At 51.9% G+C, this 18,338-nt stretch overlaps 2 protein-coding genes across 5 annotated transcripts in view; one reads left to right on the forward strand and one right to left on the reverse strand.

Annotated features, from left to right (window-relative positions):
• Positions 1–1,810: 1,810 nt before the first annotated feature.
• On the forward strand, positions 1,811–12,586 carry ARAF (A-Raf proto-oncogene, serine/threonine kinase). 3 transcript variants are annotated; one of them, XM_017517778.2, is made up of 16 exons: positions 1,811–1,897; positions 3,542–3,696; positions 3,860–3,963; positions 5,419–5,521; positions 5,608–5,762; positions 5,875–5,973; positions 7,222–7,378; positions 7,482–7,509; positions 7,584–7,729; positions 7,828–8,030; positions 9,428–9,604; positions 9,697–9,743; positions 10,255–10,373; positions 10,577–10,708; positions 11,561–11,695; positions 12,012–12,586. In XM_017517778.2, exons 2-16 carry the CDS (start codon positions 3,601–3,603, stop codon positions 12,144–12,146), a joined length of 1,836 nt encoding a protein of 611 aa, XP_017373267.1. In that variant the 5' UTR covers positions 1,811–1,897; positions 3,542–3,600; the 3' UTR covers positions 12,147–12,586. The 3 variants fall into 3 exon arrangements, with proteins under 3 accessions (XP_017373267.1, XP_017373269.1, XP_017373268.1); XM_017517780.2 differs by having other exon boundaries at positions 7,237–7,378; XM_017517779.2 differs by having other exon boundaries at positions 1,836–1,897; positions 3,496–3,696.
• Positions 12,584–18,338, reverse strand: part of SYN1 (synapsin I) — a 50,275-nt gene continuing 44,520 nt past the window's right edge. The window contains exons 7-13 of one of the 2 annotated variants that reach the window (XM_017517777.2): positions 17,240–17,382; positions 17,074–17,148; positions 16,874–16,976; positions 15,799–15,945; positions 15,366–15,453; positions 14,685–15,276; positions 12,584–13,641 (exon numbers count right to left, since the gene is read on the reverse strand). In XM_017517777.2, the coding sequence (XP_017373266.1) occupies positions 13,614–13,641; positions 14,685–15,276; positions 15,366–15,453; positions 15,799–15,945; positions 16,874–16,976; positions 17,074–17,148; positions 17,240–17,382 (1,176 nt within the window). In that variant the 3' untranslated portion in view covers positions 12,584–13,613. Of the gene's footprint in view, positions 13,680–14,684; positions 15,277–15,365; positions 15,454–15,798; positions 15,946–16,873; positions 16,977–17,073; positions 17,149–17,239; positions 17,383–18,338 lie in introns of both variants that reach the window. The other variant, XM_017517776.2, reaches the window with a different exon arrangement.

The raw sequence follows: 18,338 nt of genomic DNA on the forward strand, positions 1-18,338 counted from the left end.
AAAAAAAAAAAAAAAAAAAAGAAAAGAAAAGGGGAGTTGGGAAATGGAAGTTATATGGGAGGCCAGTAGGCAGAACTTCTATTTTCCATCTTATAGGCAGAGAAAGCATGTGATAAATACAGATTGAAATATGTTGAGGCCCCTTCACCTATGACCTTCCTCTGATCTTTCCCATTTCATTGCCGAGGGATGTTTAATCTCCAAACAGAAGAATGCAGTCGCTTCAAACCTAACAGGCCATTCATAGTGTTAGGGAAATAATTAAAAAGAGGATCTTGTGCCAACCCAATGAATCCTCTCCACAAAGTAGACAAGAATGAAAAGGTTTTGTTTGTTTGTTTTGAGACAGGGTCTCACTCTGTCACCCAGGCGCAGTGGCAGGACCTCAGCTCATTGCAACCTCCGCCTCCTGGGTTCAAGCGATTCTCGAGCCTCAGCATCCTAAGTAGCTGGGATTACAGGTCCTTGCCACCACACCTGGCTAATGTTTGTATTTTTAGTAGAGATGGAGTTTCCCCATGTTGGCCAGGCTGGTCTCAAACTCCTGGACTCAAGTGATCTGCCTGCCTCGGCCTCCCAAAGTGCTGGGATTATAGGTGTGAGTCACCACGCCCAGCAAAAATGAAGTTTTATTACTGAATAAGCATTACACCAGACTGTGCTGCACATCACAAGCAATCTACTAAAGAGGTTTCAAAGACAGAAAGAAATCTCATTCTTTTATGTAGCAGGCAGATACAGCCCATTACAAACATGTTCTCAAAATGAACAATAACTTGTGCTCAGGTTAGAAACTTGACAGCACCATTTGGTACACATAGTTCATCCCAAATTCACCTGGTAATTGGGGTGGCTATCTGTGTTGGGAAAACTAAAACTCATATCTCTACGACAAGCAGGTAATAACTTGAAGCCAGGTGCGCAGATCAAATTCCCATGAAGACACGGAAAGACAGGGGTGCTATTTTCATTGATGTTTACATTTCGAAGAGATGGCGCCAAGGCTCTTAAGATAAACATTCTGGGGTTGTAAAACTGGCAAGAGACCTAGCTTTTTAAAAGATTTACATACATCTAAAAGGGACAGATAAAATTTTAGTTAAAAGTTTTCTAAAGGAAATGAGAAGAGAGACGTCTCTCTCTCCTTTGAAACCAGGGGAAATTCGATTTTTAAAAATTCGTGTTTACCCTACAATACCTCCACACATTGACTGGCATCCTGCTCCGTTCCAGGTCCGCACTTCTCTCTTCACCTGGCCACTTGTGACTAGTCTTTCGAAATCCTAATCAACCCCATTCCTAAAGGAAGTCTCCCAGACAGCAGGCCGCCTCTCCTAGGGCGAGCCCCCTAGCCCCCGCCACACCGGAGACCCGCTGTCCTCAAAGGCTATGAACTAGTCTCTCAGAGCTGGTGAACATCGCAGATCATTTGGTCTGATTCCAGCCCATTTCAAAGATGGTAAAACTGAGACACAGGAAAATCATAAAAGGGTGCTTAGGGCACTGGCCCAAAAAGGGTACTTAAGGATTTCTCTGCCCAGATGCCAAAGCCCTAAGGTTAGCCCCAAATGACCTTAAAAAGTCCTGCTTTATTCGTCTGTGACACTGCTGGGGTTAAAACCCTAGACACGCAGGTCTTACCACAACTGCGCCTGCGCGAGTCAGGGCGTGCGCTTGCCCCAGATCTTGACGTTTCAGGCAGCCCCTCCTAATCCGGAACAGGACTCACATTCCGTTGGTCTTACCTTGACAGACGTGACCCTGATCCAATAAAGATGAAGGGCTGAGTCCCGCAGAGCCAATAGTGAGAGTCCTAGGGGTGGAGGAGGAGGACTCTGTGAGGAACCAAGAAGACAGGCCCAAGATGGAGGCGGCGGCGGTTGTAGCGGCGTGACAGGTGAGGTCTCGGTTTTAGGAGCGGCTGCCGGGCACGGGCAGGGAGCCTGGACTGAAAGCTCAGCTCCAGGATGGCTGCGCCTGGGCCCCCGCGTCCCCTGCCCGGAACCGGAGGAGTGGTTTGACCCGGGGCGAGACCATCGTCGACAGCGGGGGTGGGGTGGATAACAGGAATCGGCGGGCAGCGGGTGATGGTTTCGCCCGCTTCTTGTGGTGGTGCGCCTGCGCAGAGTCGGAAGCCCTTTGGTAGGAGGGACCCGGTAGATTGGTGCCGGGATACCCTCTTAACTACCCTAAGGTGTCCGATGACCTTTCCTTTCCGACTACGGGGAGTGCGTGGAGATGCGGTTCACTTCCCGGTTTCCTTATTCTGGATCAGTGTCTGACCCCCCTGGGAGAAAGTCAGTATTCTCGCCTTGGTCCAACCTTCCGTAACCGCCTTCCATGATTTCCCATTCAGTTTACGCCCATAATGTGCCTGTGAGCCCTCACTGGTTGTCAAGGAAGATTTTGGAGCTCCCTCTTTACCTCCTTTTTTCTCCCCTCAACACCATACCTTCCTTTTCCTTTTCCTATGACAATGTCTGGTGATCCACCATTACCACCCCAGTTCGGCTCCTTGTCTGCCATGTCTGGTCATCTCCATTTCCGCCCTTCTCCCCATTACAGTCCCTAGTGACCCCTGTTACGTTTCCCTTCCGCATAGTGTCTGGTGACCCCCCCCCCCCATGAACTCCTCATCATAGAGTCAGGACTTCCATCAGCCACCTAACACGGTGTCTGTGGTCCTAACATCAACATTACACCGCAGGGCGTAGGGATGCCCACAGTGCCCTTTAAGGACATGTTTGGTGCAACCATCATCTTCCCCAAACTAAGGGTAATCAATATCTGATGATCCTCTTTTTCCCATCACGCTGCCTGCGACTCCTCCCTCACCACAGTCTCTGGTACTTCCCCCGTTCTCTGTTAAAAAGCCAGGACACTTTGGGAGGCCGAGGCGGGTGGATCACCTGAGCTCAGGAGTTCGAGACCAGCCTGGCCAACATGGTGAAACCCCTTCTCTACTAAAAATACAAAAATTAGCCAGGTGTGGTGGTGGGCGCCTGTAATCCCAGCTACTCGGTAGGCTGAGACAGGAGAATCGCTTGAACCTGGGAGGCAGAGGTTGCAGTGAGCCAAGACTGTACCACTGAACTCCAGCCTGGGCAACAAAGAGGGAAACTCCGTCTCAAAAAAAAAAAAATACCCACACAGGGCATTCTGTTCTTGCTTCTTATGTACCTGACAGCTCCGTGCAGTGTGTACGGACTTCCCCATTGGTCCCAAGCACAGAGTCTTATGTGCTCCTGTACCCTCCAGGACAGTATGCGCTGCCCCTGCATCCCTATCCTCCCCACTCCCCACCTTGTGCAATGAACCTGAGACCTTGGCACTTAAGAGTGAGATGAGCAACAGGAGGGTCTGAGCAGAGGAGGAACTGGAAAGACTTCAGATGTGAGCAGGATCTCTTGGGCTGTCGTGTGAAAATTAGGCTGCAGGGGGCGACAGGAGCCTGGACTTAGAATTTTATTTTGTCCCCTGCCACTTTGCTTCCAGACGATCATTATTGGACATCTGAATTCTTCTGTCTGCCTTCTCGTAGGAGCCCCATGGCACCTGCCCAGCCCCACCTCAGCCCATCTTGACAAAGTCTAAGGCTCCATGGAGCCACCACGGGGCCCCCCTGCCAATGGGGCCGAGCCGTCCCGGGCAGTGGGCACCGTCAAAGTGTACCTGCCCAACAAGCAACGCACGGTGGTGAGTCATGGAAGCAAAATGGCAGGGGCTGTGGATGGACCCCGTTGTAACTCTGGGATCAAAAGGGTGACAATGGTTGGGGGAGGCCTTTGCAGAAGGATGGGAATATCAGCTGTAGCCTCTGTTGGGCACTGAGGACCCCTACATCTGCACATACACACAGGTAACTGTCCGGGATGGCATGAGTGTCTACGACTCTCTAGACAAGGCCCTGAAGGTGCGGGGTCTAAATCAGGACTGCTGTGTGGTCTACCGACTCATCAAGGGGTGAGTGTGACAGCCCCATGCCTACCCACTGGGTGTCCCACCTCCTATCCCTTCCTCAGTCATCTGACTCCTTCTGTACTTTATCACAGTCTTCCGTTAGTCTTCCCTTAGTCTTTAGTCCCCCCTTACCTGCTGGGTACATGTTCCAAGACCCCCAGTGGATGCCTGAAACCACACATAGTACTGAACCCAATTGCTATCAGTCAGATCTTTTTCCATTCTTGTCTTCTACCCATAAATGTAATAATGCCTTTTCCATCTTAGCTAAGCATGTGTCACACTCTGGCCATCACTTTTGCAATCTGAGGTATGACATCAAAACTGGCATAAATTTATTTTTCCTTCTTCAGATTTCCAAAGATAAAAGACTTTTTCTTACAATGGATCTCAACAACCTTAGCATATGATTTTCTTTTAAGTCAAGAACTTTTACCTTTTTGCTTAAAGGAAGCACTTTACAGCTTCTCTTTGGCATGTCCGAATTGCCGCCAACACTACTCTTGTGGTTTGGGGCCATTGTTAAGTAAAATGGCGGTCACTTGAAGACAAGCACTATGGTATTGAGTCAGTTGTTTGATAACCGAGCAGGCTCCTAAGAGATGGGCGGTAGCGCACAGTGTGGATCTGCTAGATAAAGGGGTGATTCACGTCCCGGGTGGGATGGTGCAGGATTTCATCATGCTACTCAGAATGCACGCAATTTAAAACTTACGAATTGTTTATTTCTGCAATTTTCAATTTAACACTTTCCTACCTGGTTGACCACAGGTAACTGAAACCGTGGAGAGTGAAACCACAGATAAGGGAGGACAATGGTAGTTCAACTAATCCATGAGTTCATCCAACTTTTGTTTTGTTACTTCATTGGTTCATTGGCCTGTAAGGTCAGCAACTTCTTCTCCCCTGGCCCCCAAGTCCTCACCCTGCTCCATCACTTCCTCCCAGATTTCATCTATTTTGTCTTTTCACGATTTCATGAATTCATCAGCTCTCTTCTTCCTCATTTTCCCCATTCTCTGCTGAGTTGGGTCTTGCTGACCTTATTTATTCCTCTCTCGTGAGGTTCCTTAATTTTGTATGCAGTTTACACACTGCACTTTGTTGTTTCAGTGCCTCCTCAGCCCCCTTTTCAGGGTCTGGCTTAGCGCTCCTGAGATGTAGTTGTTTAGTTTCATTTGCTTCTCCGCTTCCGTTTAAGAGCATGGACTCTTCACACTGTCCTGCCTCTCATGACACTTGTGGCCTTGGGCCAGTCACTTTATCCCTCTGAGCCTGTTTTCCCATCTGTAAAGTGGGAGCAAGGATAGTGAATAATTCCTAGAGTTGCTATGATGAGAATTAAACATGCCAGACATGACACTGTGGGTAGCAGGCTTGGAGGGACTTTTGGGGGTTCCCTGCCTCCCCATAGCCCCTGCCCACCCTCCCACTCATTCTCTTCCATGCCCCCTGCAGACGAAAGACGGTTACTGCCTGGGACACAGCCATCGCTCCCCTGGATGGTGAGGAGCTCATTGTTGAGGTCCTTGAAGATGTTCCGCTGACCATGCACAATTTTGTGAGTGCAGGGTGGACATTGCGGGCAGACCATGGTTGGAGGGTGTCCTTGATCAGGTCTTAAACTTCCTTGCTCTGTGGCATCAGGTACGGAAGACCTTCTTCAGCCTGGCGTTCTGCGACTTCTGCCTTAAGTTTCTGTTCCATGGCTTCCGTTGCCAAACTTGTGGCTACAAGTTCCACCAGCATTGTTCCTCCAAGGTCCCCACAGTCTGTGTTGACATGAGTACCACCTGCCAACAGTGAGCCCAACCTGGGGTGGGTGGGGGGATGGGGAGCACAGAGGCCCAGCCACAAGGCCCTTACAGACAGCTGATCCGTGTCCCGTTGCTTTATACCCTTCATGCCCTCAAGGTTCTACCACAGTGTCCAGGATTTGTCCAGAGGCTCCAAACAGCATGAGGCTCCCTCAAACCGCCCCCTGAATGAGTCGCTAACCCCCCAGGGTCCCAGGTAGGGATGCCTTAGCCGAAGGGGGAGAAAAAGATCTGGGGCTCTTGTAGACCACAAGCCATACTTTATTCATTTGTTTACTTGACAAACATTTATTGAGCACCTACAAGTGTGAATAAGGGCATGAAACTGGGACCTTGGACAAGTCACCTGATTTCTCTGGGCCTCAGTTTTCTCATCTGTAAAGTGGATAATGATACTTTCTACCATATAAGGTTCTGGTGAGGATTAAATGAGTTAAGACATGTTCATTGCCTAGAACAGGATCTGGTACAGTGTAAATAACCAATTCTTTTGATTATTAATTATAAATATATTTATAAGCATCTAACTACTTTGCTAATTCTTCTAGAACCATGCTCAAGCCTTTCCATTTTGAAATATGTTTTATAAATTACTTCCCTTTTATTGCTTTTTATGTTAAATATTATACTAATACAATACTATAACTATATTAAAATATATTACTGCTCTAATATATATTTTATAATGTGCATATTTTATGGTATATTTATGTTATTGTATCATGTTGTATTACATAATTTTATGTCACGTAGAACATCATACATGTTTATATAATACATAAAATAAGGTTAGGGTATTATTATTTTAATGTGTGTATGTGGATTAATTACCGTTGAGTTTCATTTCAGGAGAGTGAAGGGAACATTAACATATTTTTGTAACTTTATGTTTAGCATATATCGTATGTATAACATGCATGTATAACATAGAACATGGTAATATGTATACTTTAAAACATTGGCATTTTAATATAGATAATGCATATTATATAACATTTGAAGAATACATGTAACTATATAATTATAAAATATGATACATTCCCCTTTCCCCACTATCTGTGTGGCTTGCTATCCTGCCTTTAGGCGTTTATTCCAATGTCACCTCCTCAGAGAAGTCTTTTCTGACACTTTCTAGGAACACTGTGTCTCCTTATTTTGCTTTACTATTTTTCTTTATTGCACCTGTCACCATCAGGCATATTATATATTTGTTTTTTTATTTCAGCCCCATGAGGGCAAGAACTGTTATTTTGTTTTACAGTTTTATCTCCACCACCTAGAATGGTATCTGGCACACAGCAGGCACTCAATAAATGTTTCTTGAAGCAATGAATAATAGTACTGCCAGTGGACATTCGCTCTGTGTGAGCCAAATGCATGTTTATGGCCGGGGGTGGGGTGGGGGGATTTCTTGGTTCTCTGATTCCTGACAGTGATTTCACAGCCTTTCCCCTGGCAGCCCCTGCACCCAGCACTGTGACCCGGAGCACTTCCCCTTCCCCGCTCCAGCCAATGCTCCCCTGCAGCGCATCCGCTCCACGTCCACTCCCAACGTCCACATGGTCAGCTCCACGGCCCCTGTGGACTCCAACCTCATCCAGGTTGGTGCTGTGGGGGACAATGGCGGGGACCGCTGGACAGAGGGGAGAGTCATTTCTGTTGGCCTCCATGCCCTCTTTTTGACTCCTGTCCCTCTTCTTCTAGCTCACTGGCCAGAGTTTCAGCACTGATGGTGAGTCCCCCGTGCCTGCACTCTGACCCTCGCCGCCCCACTTACCTCCACTCACATCCTCTCTGTAACTGCAGCTGCCGGTAATAGAGGAGGTGGAGATGGAGCCCCCCGGGGAAGCCCCAGCCCAGTCAGCCTGTCCTCGGGGAGGAAGTCCCCACATTCCAAGTCACCAGCAGAGCAGCGTGAGCGGAAGTCCTTGGCTGATGACAAGAAGAAAGTGGTATGCTCGAGGGGGGAACTTTTGGGGGGACCAAGGCTGAGTGACATGGGATGAGGGATGTGGGCAGGCCTCTTAGATGCCACCCATCTGGCCCACAGAAGAACCTGGGGTACCGGGACTCAGGCTATTACTGGGAGGTACCACCCAGTGAGGTGCAGCTGCTGAAGAGGATCGGGACAGGCTCATTTGGCACCGTGTTTCGAGGGCGGTGGCATGGCGATGTGGCTGTGAAGGTGCTCAAGGTGTCCCAGCCCACAGCTGAGCAGGCCCAAGCCTTCAAGAATGAGATGCAGGTGCTCAGGTGAGGTTGAACGTGTGCGTGGATGGGGGTGGCAGGCCTGGCCTTGGCCCCTCCCCGGGAAAAGGCCATGCTCGGAGTGCTTCCTGGACATCACCTGCATTTGTGTTGTTAAACCATCATCAGAAGTTGTTTCTCTCTGAAGGACGTCCCTTTCCCCTCTGGGAAATGGGTATGTTTACAGGACCTCTGATCATGCAGTTGTTTGTGTTTAAGTTATTATTAATTAACGGCCCTGCCTCCAAAGTGTGGGTCTTCTCAGTTGCGTGCTGTGAACTGGGTCCGGGTGTGGCCCATCATTGCGGTAACCCCATTGCCAGGAAGGCTTGCATCTTTCCTTCCCCTCTGCTTGAACTACATCAGTAATGTTCTGTTTATAGTGTTGGTTCTCGTTATTCACTAATTCTAACACCTTGATTTAAACAATATTATTATCATCACAAGAATCTAATCATTGCTTTATTATTATAATTGCTATTAGTATGTAATCAATACAGTATTCATCTAGCCATGCTAAGAAAGCCAGGTGTCCCTTTTTTGCTGCTATAGTTACTATGTAGTACAGCCTCATAAGTATATAGTAACTATGTACATAGCCTCATGTAGTACATAGTAACCATAACAGAACTCCCAGTGGACATTTGCTCTGTGTGAGCTAAATGCATATTTATGGCTGGGGGCCTGTATACCTATATACTACAGGTAGTACTGGGTAGCTTCTACCAGTTCTGGGGATGTCAGCGTGGTCTTTTCCTCTCTGTCAAATGGGTACAACTATGTTACAGAGAATAAGGTAGCTAATATAATGATTAGTTTTACAGTTGAGGAGCCTGAGACCCAGAGAGGTTAAATGACCTCCCCAAGGTTGCACAGTGAGTAACTGGTGAAGCCTAGATTTGAACGTGAGTCCAGACTCCAAGCTCTTTACCTCTAAGCTTCTCATGCTGCTGAACAGGCTCTAATCACACATCACCAATGTTTTTACCCTACATTTATCCATATTATGTTGATGCATCAGTGAAGAAGGTTGGCATTCCACCTTCTCATCTGTGAGAGGATCACAGACCCAGGTAATGGTCAGAGTCAGAGGGGTGGGGGATGTTCTTGATTAGAAATGCTACTATAGGCAGGAGGGGGCAGCAATTCCTCTCTCCTGCTTTTGCTGGGAGGCTCAGATGGGGAGGCTCCGCATATAAGCCCACAGCAGAGAATCATAGCCCAGTAAATACATCTCAAAAGTTCATAGAATCTGGCAATGCTCTGGTCCTGAGTGCCCCAAAAGGCAGGGTGAAAATGAATGACCGAAGAAGGTGAAGAATAGCAGTGCCACTCCTGATGCTCAGTAAGTGACAGTCGCTATGTTTCCTCCCCACCTCTGACACTGCCCTCCCTGCCTGCAGGAAGACGCGACATGTCAACATCTTGCTGTTTATGGGCTTCATGACCCGGCCGGGATTTGCCATCATCACACAGTGGTGTGAGGGCTCCAGCCTCTACCACCACCTGCATGTGGCCGACACACGCTTCGACATGGTCCAGCTCATCGATGTGGCCCGGCAAACTGCCCAGGGCATGGAGTGAGCCTCCCAGCCTGGGGAGGGGTGGGGGGAAAGGGTGGGGGAGATGAGGTAGCCCCCAGCCAATCCGCCACCTGCCTCCACCCCCACAGCTACCTCCATGCCAAGAACATCATCCACCGAGATCTCAAGTCTAACAGTATCTATCTGTCCCTGGGCTGGGGTTGGGATGGGAGTGCCAAGGGCTTAGAGGGTTCCTATTGTGGGGGTTCTGGGAATTACAAGGGAGGACCATGTGTATGTGTCCCATAGCTCCTTGCCAGGTAGCAGAGCTGTGGCTGACAAGGGGGCTTTAATGGCAGTCTCTTGGTCAGAAGTCAGAGGTGTGGCTGGTTCAGGTGCTATTCTTGGGGACTCTGGTGAAGGTCTGATATATGACAGTTGTGGAGGGCATTATGGTCAGCATCAGAGGCATGGTGGGTTCGGGTGCCCTCCAAAGGGCTTCCTGGTCAGGAGTTATAGCAGCACTGAGTATGGGGAGCATTAGTAGGCGTTCCCTGCCCACGTCAAGGTTGTGGGTAGTTTGTGTGATATTAGGGGGCTCCTGGTCAGGATCAGAGGGATGAGTGGTATGGGGGCACCAGTGGGAACCTCACAGGGTGAGAGGCATGGCTATTAGGAGGCCCTGTAGTGGTCCTTGACTCTGGCGGACATCTTCCTACACGAGGGGCTCACAGTGAAGATTGGTGACTTTGGCTTGGCCACGGTGAAGACTCGATGGAGCGGGGCCCAGCCCTTGGAGCAGCCCTCAGGCTCTGTGCTGTGGATGGTGAGTTGGGCCAGGCTTGATGGGGACGTGGGCTCCTGGATTGGGGTGTGTAGGGCTGAGTAGGGATGGGGATGCCTGTGCCAGGTGTGGGTGTCTGGACTCCTCATGTCCTACCTCGTGTGGGTGGCTCTGGATTGTACCGTGTGGCCAGTGGGATCTGGGACTGCGGGCTAGCCATTTGCTGACCTGGTCTGGTGTCGTAGGCAGCTGAGGTGATCCGTATGCAGGACCCGAACCCCTACAGCTTCCAGTCAGATGTCTATGCCTACGGGGTTGTGCTCTACGAGCTCATGACTGGCTCACTGCCTTACAGCCACATTGGCTGCCGTGACCAGGTGAGCCCCACACCTTACCCACAGTTCCCTGAGCTGAGGGATCCCCTCAGGCATCCATACCCCACATCCCCTCCTTTGCACAGATGAATGCCACACTTTCCCCAGAAACCTAAAATTTTATTGGATAAGGACTCCCAGAATTCCTTGGGCTCCAGACACCTATAATCAATTCTCTGGGTCTCCCCTACTCCAACTTCCCTCTTCTCACATCCACAGTCCTCTGGGACAAAAATCCTTGAAGTCCAGAATGCCCCAGATCTCTATACCTAGAATCCCCCGAGGTCCCCAAATACCCCAAAGCCCTCTATACCCCTTGATGCTTATAGTCCTCTGCTCTGGGTACTCAAAATGCCCCAGGTCCTCAAAGCCCAGGTCTCATTTCTCCCAAGATCCCATTTCTCCCCAGACACAGAACCCCTTTGTGCTTCTGGCATAGTCACAGGTACCCACAGTCACCTAGGCCTTGAGTATCTAGCAGGCCCCAGGGCCGGGATACCTGGAATCCTCTAGGCCCCAGACCCCCACAGAAGTACAAACTCCTCAGACCCAGAACTCCATGTTTCCCTGAGACTCAGTACTTTTCAGGTCCCTAAGGCCCCTAGAAACCTGTGGACCCATAATCCTCTGGGCTCCAGATACCTACAATCCTTGACAACCTCAAATTTAAATTCCTCTGTTCTACAAGCAGAGAGTCCTCCCAAGTCCTCAGGGACAGAGAATCCTCTGGACCCCAATACTGACAGTACCCCAGTTTGCCAAAAATGAACCTCCCAAGTCCCTCAATACAGACTTCTTTGGGCCTCCCAGCCCCTGACCCCGGATCACCCTTTTCCTGCTCTCTTCTCCCCACAGATTATCTTTATGGTGGGCCGTGGCTATCTGTCCCCGGACCTCAGCAAAATCTCCAGCAACTGCCCCAAGGCCATGCGGCGCCTGCTGTCTGACTGCCTCAAGTTCCAGAGGGAGGAGCGGCCCCTCTTCCCCCAGGTGGGCTGGGTAGGAGGGCTAGACACCTTGGGTGGGGGACCCTGGGATGGAGGAAGACTGAGATGGAGGCAGATGTGAATGTGAACTGTGTTGAAAGCTCAGAGGTACAGAGAGAGAGAGAGAGAGTGTGTGTGTGTGTGTGTGTGTGTGTGTGAGAGAGTGTGAGAGAGTGTGTGTGTGTGTGTGAGAGAGTGTGAGAGTGTGTGTGTGTGTGTGTGTGTGTGTGTGTGTGTTTTCTCCCATGAGACTGGGGTCTGGGGCTGTTGGGATGCCTATAGGGCCCTGGACACCCCTGCTCACCCCGACCTGCCCTCAGATTTTGGCCACAATTGAGCTGCTGCAACGGTCACTCCCCAAGATTGAGCGGAGTGCCTCGGAACCCTCCTTGCACCGCACCCAGGCTGATGAGTTGCCTGCCTGCCTACTCAGCGCAGCCCGCCTTGTGCCTTAGGCTCCGCCCAAGCCACCGGGGAGCCAGTCTCAGCCCGCCACACCAAGGAGCCTTGCCCACCAGCCACTTAATGTTCGTCTCTGCCCTCATGCTGCCTCAGGATCCCCCATCCCCTACCCTGGGAGATGAGGGAGTCCCCATGTGCCTTTCCAGTTCTTCTGGAATTAGGGGACCCCCCAAAATCTGAGCCCCCTGCCTCCTCCATCATTTGGTTTCCTCTTGGCTTTGAGGATACTTGTAAATTTTGGGAGCTCTTCCATCTCCAAAGGCTGGGATTTGTGGCAGGGATTCCATTCAGAACCTCTCTGGAATTTATGCCTGATGTGCCTTCCACTGGATTTTGGGGTTCCCAGTACCCCATGTGGATTTTGGGGGGTCCCCTTTGTGTCTCCCCCGCTATTCAAGGACTCCCCTCTTCACCAAGAAGCACAGAATTCTGCTGGGCCTTTGCTTGTTTATTTTGTTTCCCGACTCTTATCTTGGGGTTCAGAGCCGCTGAGGGGTGGGGTGAGTCCAGGCAAGGAGTGGAGGTCAGGCGGAGGTGCGGACCACATAAACAGCGTCACTGCACGCATCACCACAGGCGGCACGATGAACGAGGACCACATATGCCAAGCACGGCACAAGAGGAGGCCACGTCAGTCACAGACACAGACATCACGGCAAAAGTGGGGAAGCGGGAGACCACTGGCCTTCCATGTGCAAAGGATTCTGGGAAGATGGGTGGAGTTTGCATATTTAAAGACAGCTGTCAGAGGCAGGAAACTGGGGAGGGGGTCCCTGGGGGAACCGAGGGGTCTTGGAAGTGGGAGGAGCTCCCAAGGTATTGAATGGGGTTGAGGGGAGCTGGTGAGGGGAAATCCTCGTGGGGCTAGGTGTTGGGTGGCGTTTGAGGATGTGGATCTTCAGAGAGACGGAAGATCCTTGGGAAGGGGCTCAACAGTAGGGGTTTCTTGAGGATTTGGAAAATTGTGATAGGAAATAGGTGTGCTGGAGAGATCTGGGACCAAAAATGGGGTTTTCCAGGAACTTCAGGGCTCCAGGAAGGGATTCTGCAATGGGTTGCCTGGTATTTGGGCACTTCCAGGAAGGAGTATGCCCTCTGGGGAAACCAGGGGTGGAGGTCTTAAGGAATCTGGAGGTCCTAAAACAGAAGTGGATCTTGAAGTGACCAGGAGTGGGGTTTCTAAAAGGACTTGGGGATTCCACATGTGAGAACTGGATTTAGGGCCAGGAGTCAGGTTTCTCAAGGTACTGGGGGATCTTGAGGAATGAGAGGTGGAATCTTGGAGAACCGGGAGATGGGTTCTCAAGGGATTTGGAGACTCCAAAAGTGAGAAATGGATTCAGGGCCCAGAGAAGGGTTGCCCAGGGATTTTGGGGTTCTCAGTGGGGTATCAGTCGGAGAAGAGGCTGGCGAAAGACTTCCTCAGGCTGCGGATGGTCTCAGCTTTCACCTCGTCCTGGCTAAGGCTGGGCCTGGGCGGGGCTGGCTCTGGAAGGTTGAAGGCATTGGTCAGAGACTGGGATTTGCTAGAGAGAGACAAGGTGGAGGCGTGGGAGGAAGGGGGGAAGAGGAAGGGGAGGAAGGGGAGAGAAACACAATGTTACCCCAGGCCCGGCCCCAGCCCTGCCCCTCTGATCCTGGGGCTGTGCCTGTGACCTCCCCACCCGCCACCATGGGCCTGGACTCTAACAGGTTCTCAAGGCTGGGAGGACTCAGGTGGAGTGAGTGGAGTCCTGGGCCAGGGAGGTGGGATCTGGGACAGGCTAGGAGGACTTGGATCCAGGGTGAAGTGTGGGATTCATGGGAATAGTCCTGGGCAGAACCTTCTCTGTGAATTCTTGGCTAGTTTGATACAAAGGGGAAGATGAGCCAGGGAGGTTTCCAGTCTAAGGGTGAGGTGTCTAGGAGAGCATAGGAAAGGCTTGGACCAAGGACAGGCTGTTGGGCAAGTCAGCCTAAGGCAGAGCAGCTGAGTAGGGCAGGGAGGACGTCTGAGCTGGGGTGGGGGTTGGAATGGACTGGAAGAGGCAGATGGGTGATGATTCCGGGGGGAGACTGTGATGGGCCAGAAGGATGTGAAGGAAGAGAAAAAATATGAGGATGGAGTGGGAAGAGCGGGATGATGGAGGACTAGGACTCAGGCCAGGAGTTTTGGGGATGGGTTGGGAGGGAGAGGGCCAGTTTGGCAGGGAAAGCTCTGGGCTGGGCAGGGAGGTGCTGACGGTGGGTCAGCAAGGTGCCTGGGAGGCCCTGGAGGAGGAGACTTTCCCAGGGCCTATGAGGAGGAATTCGAACTGAGTGCAGTTTCTCTGGGATTCTGGCACCAAATTCCTGGGGTGAGGAGGCGGAGCTTCTGGTGGGCCCCGAGGCTCGAAAGCTTGGGGGAAGGGCTTGGCCCAGGCTGGAGAGAGTTTTTGGGGACCCCTGCATGGGACCTGGGTCTGAGGAGCATGAGAGCTAGGACTGCTCTACTGGGGTAGGGGCCCGCTTTGTGAGCAGCAAGGCAAGGGCTGCTGTAGGGGTCCCCTTACTTGAGCTGGGGGTGCGGAGGTCCCCCGGCAGTGGCGGTGGCGGGTGGTGGCACGTCCTGGCTGGGTTTCTGGGCCAGCTGTGGCTTGGTGGGACGTCCAGCGGGGCCCGGGCCGCTGGGCCGAGGCTGCTGCGTGGTGGGTGGCCCAGTGCGGGGCACAGGACCCGCCTGGCTGGCCTGGCGTGTGGGGCCAGCTGGGCCTGGGGGTTTCTGGGGCGGGCCCTGGCGCTGCTGCCCGCCTGGTGGGGCCCCAGGGGCCTTTGGCGGAGCCGGTCCGGAGACGGATGTCTGACGTGTAGCCTGTGGGGGGCCAGCCTGGCGCTGGGGAGACGGAGAGGCGGGCGGGCGAGCTGCTGGAGGCGCCCCAGGGCCTCCCGCCACTGGCCGAGACTGGCGGCCTTGACCCTGGGTCAGCGGCGCGGCCTGGGACGCGGGCTGCTGGGGCGCTGAGGTCGGACTTGGAAGGCGCTGGGGCAGGGGGCTGCCAGCTGGGGGTCCAAGGCCTGAAAGGTGCTGCTGGCCCTGTGGGGGCGGGCGCTGCTGCAATGGGGGTCCCTGGCGCTGGGGGCCTGGGACCGGCTGTGGAGGGCCGCCTGGCGGACAGAGAGAGAGCACGTGAGAGTGAGCGGGTGAGAGATGGCCGGCTGCGGTAGGGGACTGGGGCTGCCTGCGTCTCGCTTACCCTGTGGTGGGGGTCGCTGCTGAGCCGGGGGCCCTGCAGGCTGCTGGGAGGTCTGGCGGCCCAAGGGCAGGGCCCCTGGGGACGGAGTCTGTGGCAGAGGAATGGAGCAGGAGAGGTTAAAAATAGTTACCAGCCAGTGGAGCATCAGCCAATGATGACATAGGTTCCCTGTGCGCTGGGTGTTGCCCCATTTGTGGCCAGCTGAGTGTACGCCGGATGGTGGGGTGGAGGACCGTTTTCCAGAGGTGGGGTAGGGAGGTGCTAAGGGAAGTCAGGGCAGCAGCTGCTTGTCAATGTTTTAAACAATTGGCAATTGCAGCCAGATGTATGCAGAGGTGCTGCTGTAAGCCTACACATCATCCACTCCATGGCACAGCCATGGCTGACCTCCCCACACGAGCTCAAGCCACTAGCTCAGCACCAGGGGCCTGACCTGGCTGTGGGAGCCCCTGCCAGGGGAGGCATCCCGTTGTCGCTGCCGGGGCAGGGCCTGAGCCATCTTGTTGACCACGAGCTCTACGATGAGCTGCTTGTCTTCATCCTGGTGGTCACCAATGAGCGGCATGGAGGAGCCCACCACCTGGGGAGGAAAGAATCCATGAGGGGAGAGGCAGGCCACGTGCCTGAGGCAGCAGTAACACCGTGCTTTCAGTGAGCCAAGGGCATGGCCACTGCCAAGTCCCAGTGTCTGAGGCACTGATTATACACAGTGAGGAAGGCTTGTCTGTTTCAAGGTACCTTGCAGCTTAGAAGGTGCTTCAGAGCAAGGCTGAGCAAATTAGGGCCTGTGGGCCCAACCTGGGCAGGGAGGTGCCCATGGTGGGTCAGCAAGGTGCCTGGGAGGCCCTGGAGGAGGAGACTTTCCCAGGGCCTATGAGAAGGAATTCGGACTGAGTGCAGTTTCTGTATGACCCATGAGCTAATGATGGGTTTTTAAATTTTGTAACAGTTGAAAACAAAAGATTTTATAACATATGAAAATGGCATGAAATTTACATTTCTCTGACCATAAACAAAGTTTTATTGGAGCACAGCCACACTTAATTTTTGTGAACATATCATCTATGGCTGCTTTTGCAGTTGAGTAGTTACGGCAGAGGCTATATGGCCCATATGTACCGTCTGCTCCTTTACAGAAAATGTGTGCCGATCCCCGCTTTAGGGTTTTCTAGATGCCTTGTCCTTTCCAAAATGCTTTGCTGTTCCCAGAATACTTTAAAGCCTACTAAGTGCCTTGCCATTTGCCAGGATGTCTCAATTTGCAGAGCACTTAACAGTCTAATAAGGGTTTTGCTATTCACCAAGGATGTGCAAGTTCAGTCTAGAGTCTACTAGGTGTTCTGCCATTGCAAGGGATGGCCCCTTTGAAAGTTCGCCCGGCACCTTACAGTGTACTAAGCGCATTGCTGTTGGCTGAGGACCTCTGTGCCACGGCGCCCTTCAGTCTGAACTGCTGCTGCCCAACACCTGTTCCTCCCTCTGCCCCACTGACCCCTGGGTGATCCCACCTCAATGATGTGATCCCTTCCGTCCTTGCCATGTAGGGCTTCCACTGCACAGATGTCCAGTCCCCCAAAAATCTCCGAGCACGTGTCCACCCACAGCTTGTATCTGTCAAGACAAGGGGCAGGAAGCCTGTCAGTCTCTCACCTTAGCTGCCGAACTCCCGCCCACCCTTCCCCTCACACCCTGAGATCCGGTTGCGCACCTGTCAGACATGGCAATCTGCTCCAGCATTGCAGAGCCAGTGTTGGTCTTCCAGTTCCCTGACACTGACGTCCTCCTGGGGGACAAGGGGACAGAGGCTCAGGGGCGCCTGGGCTGCATGGGGCAAGGCAGAGGACCCCTCCCAGATCCTCGGTCTCTCCACTCACATGTAGGCCTTGTAGTTCTGCCCAATCTTCTGGACACGCACATCGTATTTGGCATCGATGAAGGGCTCAGCAGTGGCATATGTCTTGGTCAGTGCCACGACACTTGCGATGTCCTGGAAGTCATGCTGGTTGTCAACCTTGACCTGTGGGTGTGAGGGCAAGGATTGGGGCTTGGTCAGGATGGGGCAGCTATGGGGAGTGGGGGTTCCTGGGGGAGCATGTACACATAACACACAGGTGAAGTGAGTACGCAAAAATTAGGTGGACATGCCAAGGCGCTCAAGCAGGCACAGTTGTGGGTCTCCTGTTTTGTACATGTACACACAGACACAAAGCTGGATGTGTAGAACACTGAGCATATCAACAAGTATTGAATTGTCCACTTTAAATGGGTGAGTTTAGGGTATGTAAATTCTTTCTCACTAAAGCTGTGAAAAACCTGTGTATATACAATATATGAATATAGGCATCCAGACGCAAAATCAGTTATACACACAACACGCAGAGATACAGAAACTCGGACACAAGTTACAAGTCTGCTTTCTACGTACACACAGACAAAATCAGATGGATATAAAGCATACAGGACCTCAAGCCTTTGGAACATGAACGATCACACCACATCGTGTGTGTTTGGCACGGGCATGCATGTACACACAGACACAATGCTGGAGACAGAAGCAAAATAACAAGACACGCAAAATTGGCTGAATGTGGGAGGAAAAATGGGTTGATGACATCAGCTGAATGTGAGAAAATAAAAATCTGTTTGGTGCAAAAGTAATTATAGTTTTTACCATAAGAACTGGCAAAAACCAGTCGGGCGCGGTGGCTCATGCCTGTAACCCCAGCACTTTGGGAGGCTGAGGTGGGTGGATCACAAGGTCAGGAGTTTGAGACCAGCCTGGCCAATATGGTGAAAGCCTCTCTACTAAAAATACAAAAATTAGCCGGGCGTGGTACTGGGTGCCTGTAATCCCAGCTACTCGGGAGGCTGAGGCAGAAGAATCACTTAAACCTGGGAGGCAGAGGTTGCGGTGAGCCAAGATTGCAGCACTGCACTCCAGCCTGAGCGACAGAGCAAGACTCAGTCTCAAAA

The sequence above is a fragment of the Cebus imitator genome, unplaced genomic scaffold, assembly GCF_001604975.1.
Source record: "Cebus imitator isolate Cc_AM_T3 unplaced genomic scaffold, Cebus_imitator-1.0 Scaffold647, whole genome shotgun sequence".
NCBI classification, from domain to species: Eukaryota; Metazoa; Chordata; class Mammalia; order Primates; family Cebidae; genus Cebus; species Cebus imitator.

What these genes read in the sequence shown, in the direction of transcription:
- ARAF (XM_017517778.2), top strand. Translation starts at nt 3,601, where the DNA reads ATGGAGCCACCACGGGGCCCCCCTGCCAATGGGGCCGAGCCGTCCCGG. An exon ending in TGGACTCCAACCTCATCCAG is followed by an intron (nt 7,379 to 7,481) that starts GTTGGTGCTGTG and finishes CTCTTCTTCTAG; the next exon opens with CTCACTGGCCAGAGTTTCAG. An exon ending in CTGATGACAAGAAGAAAGTG is followed by an intron (nt 7,730 to 7,827) that starts GTATGCTCGAGG and finishes TCTGGCCCACAG; the next exon opens with AAGAACCTGGGGTACCGGGA.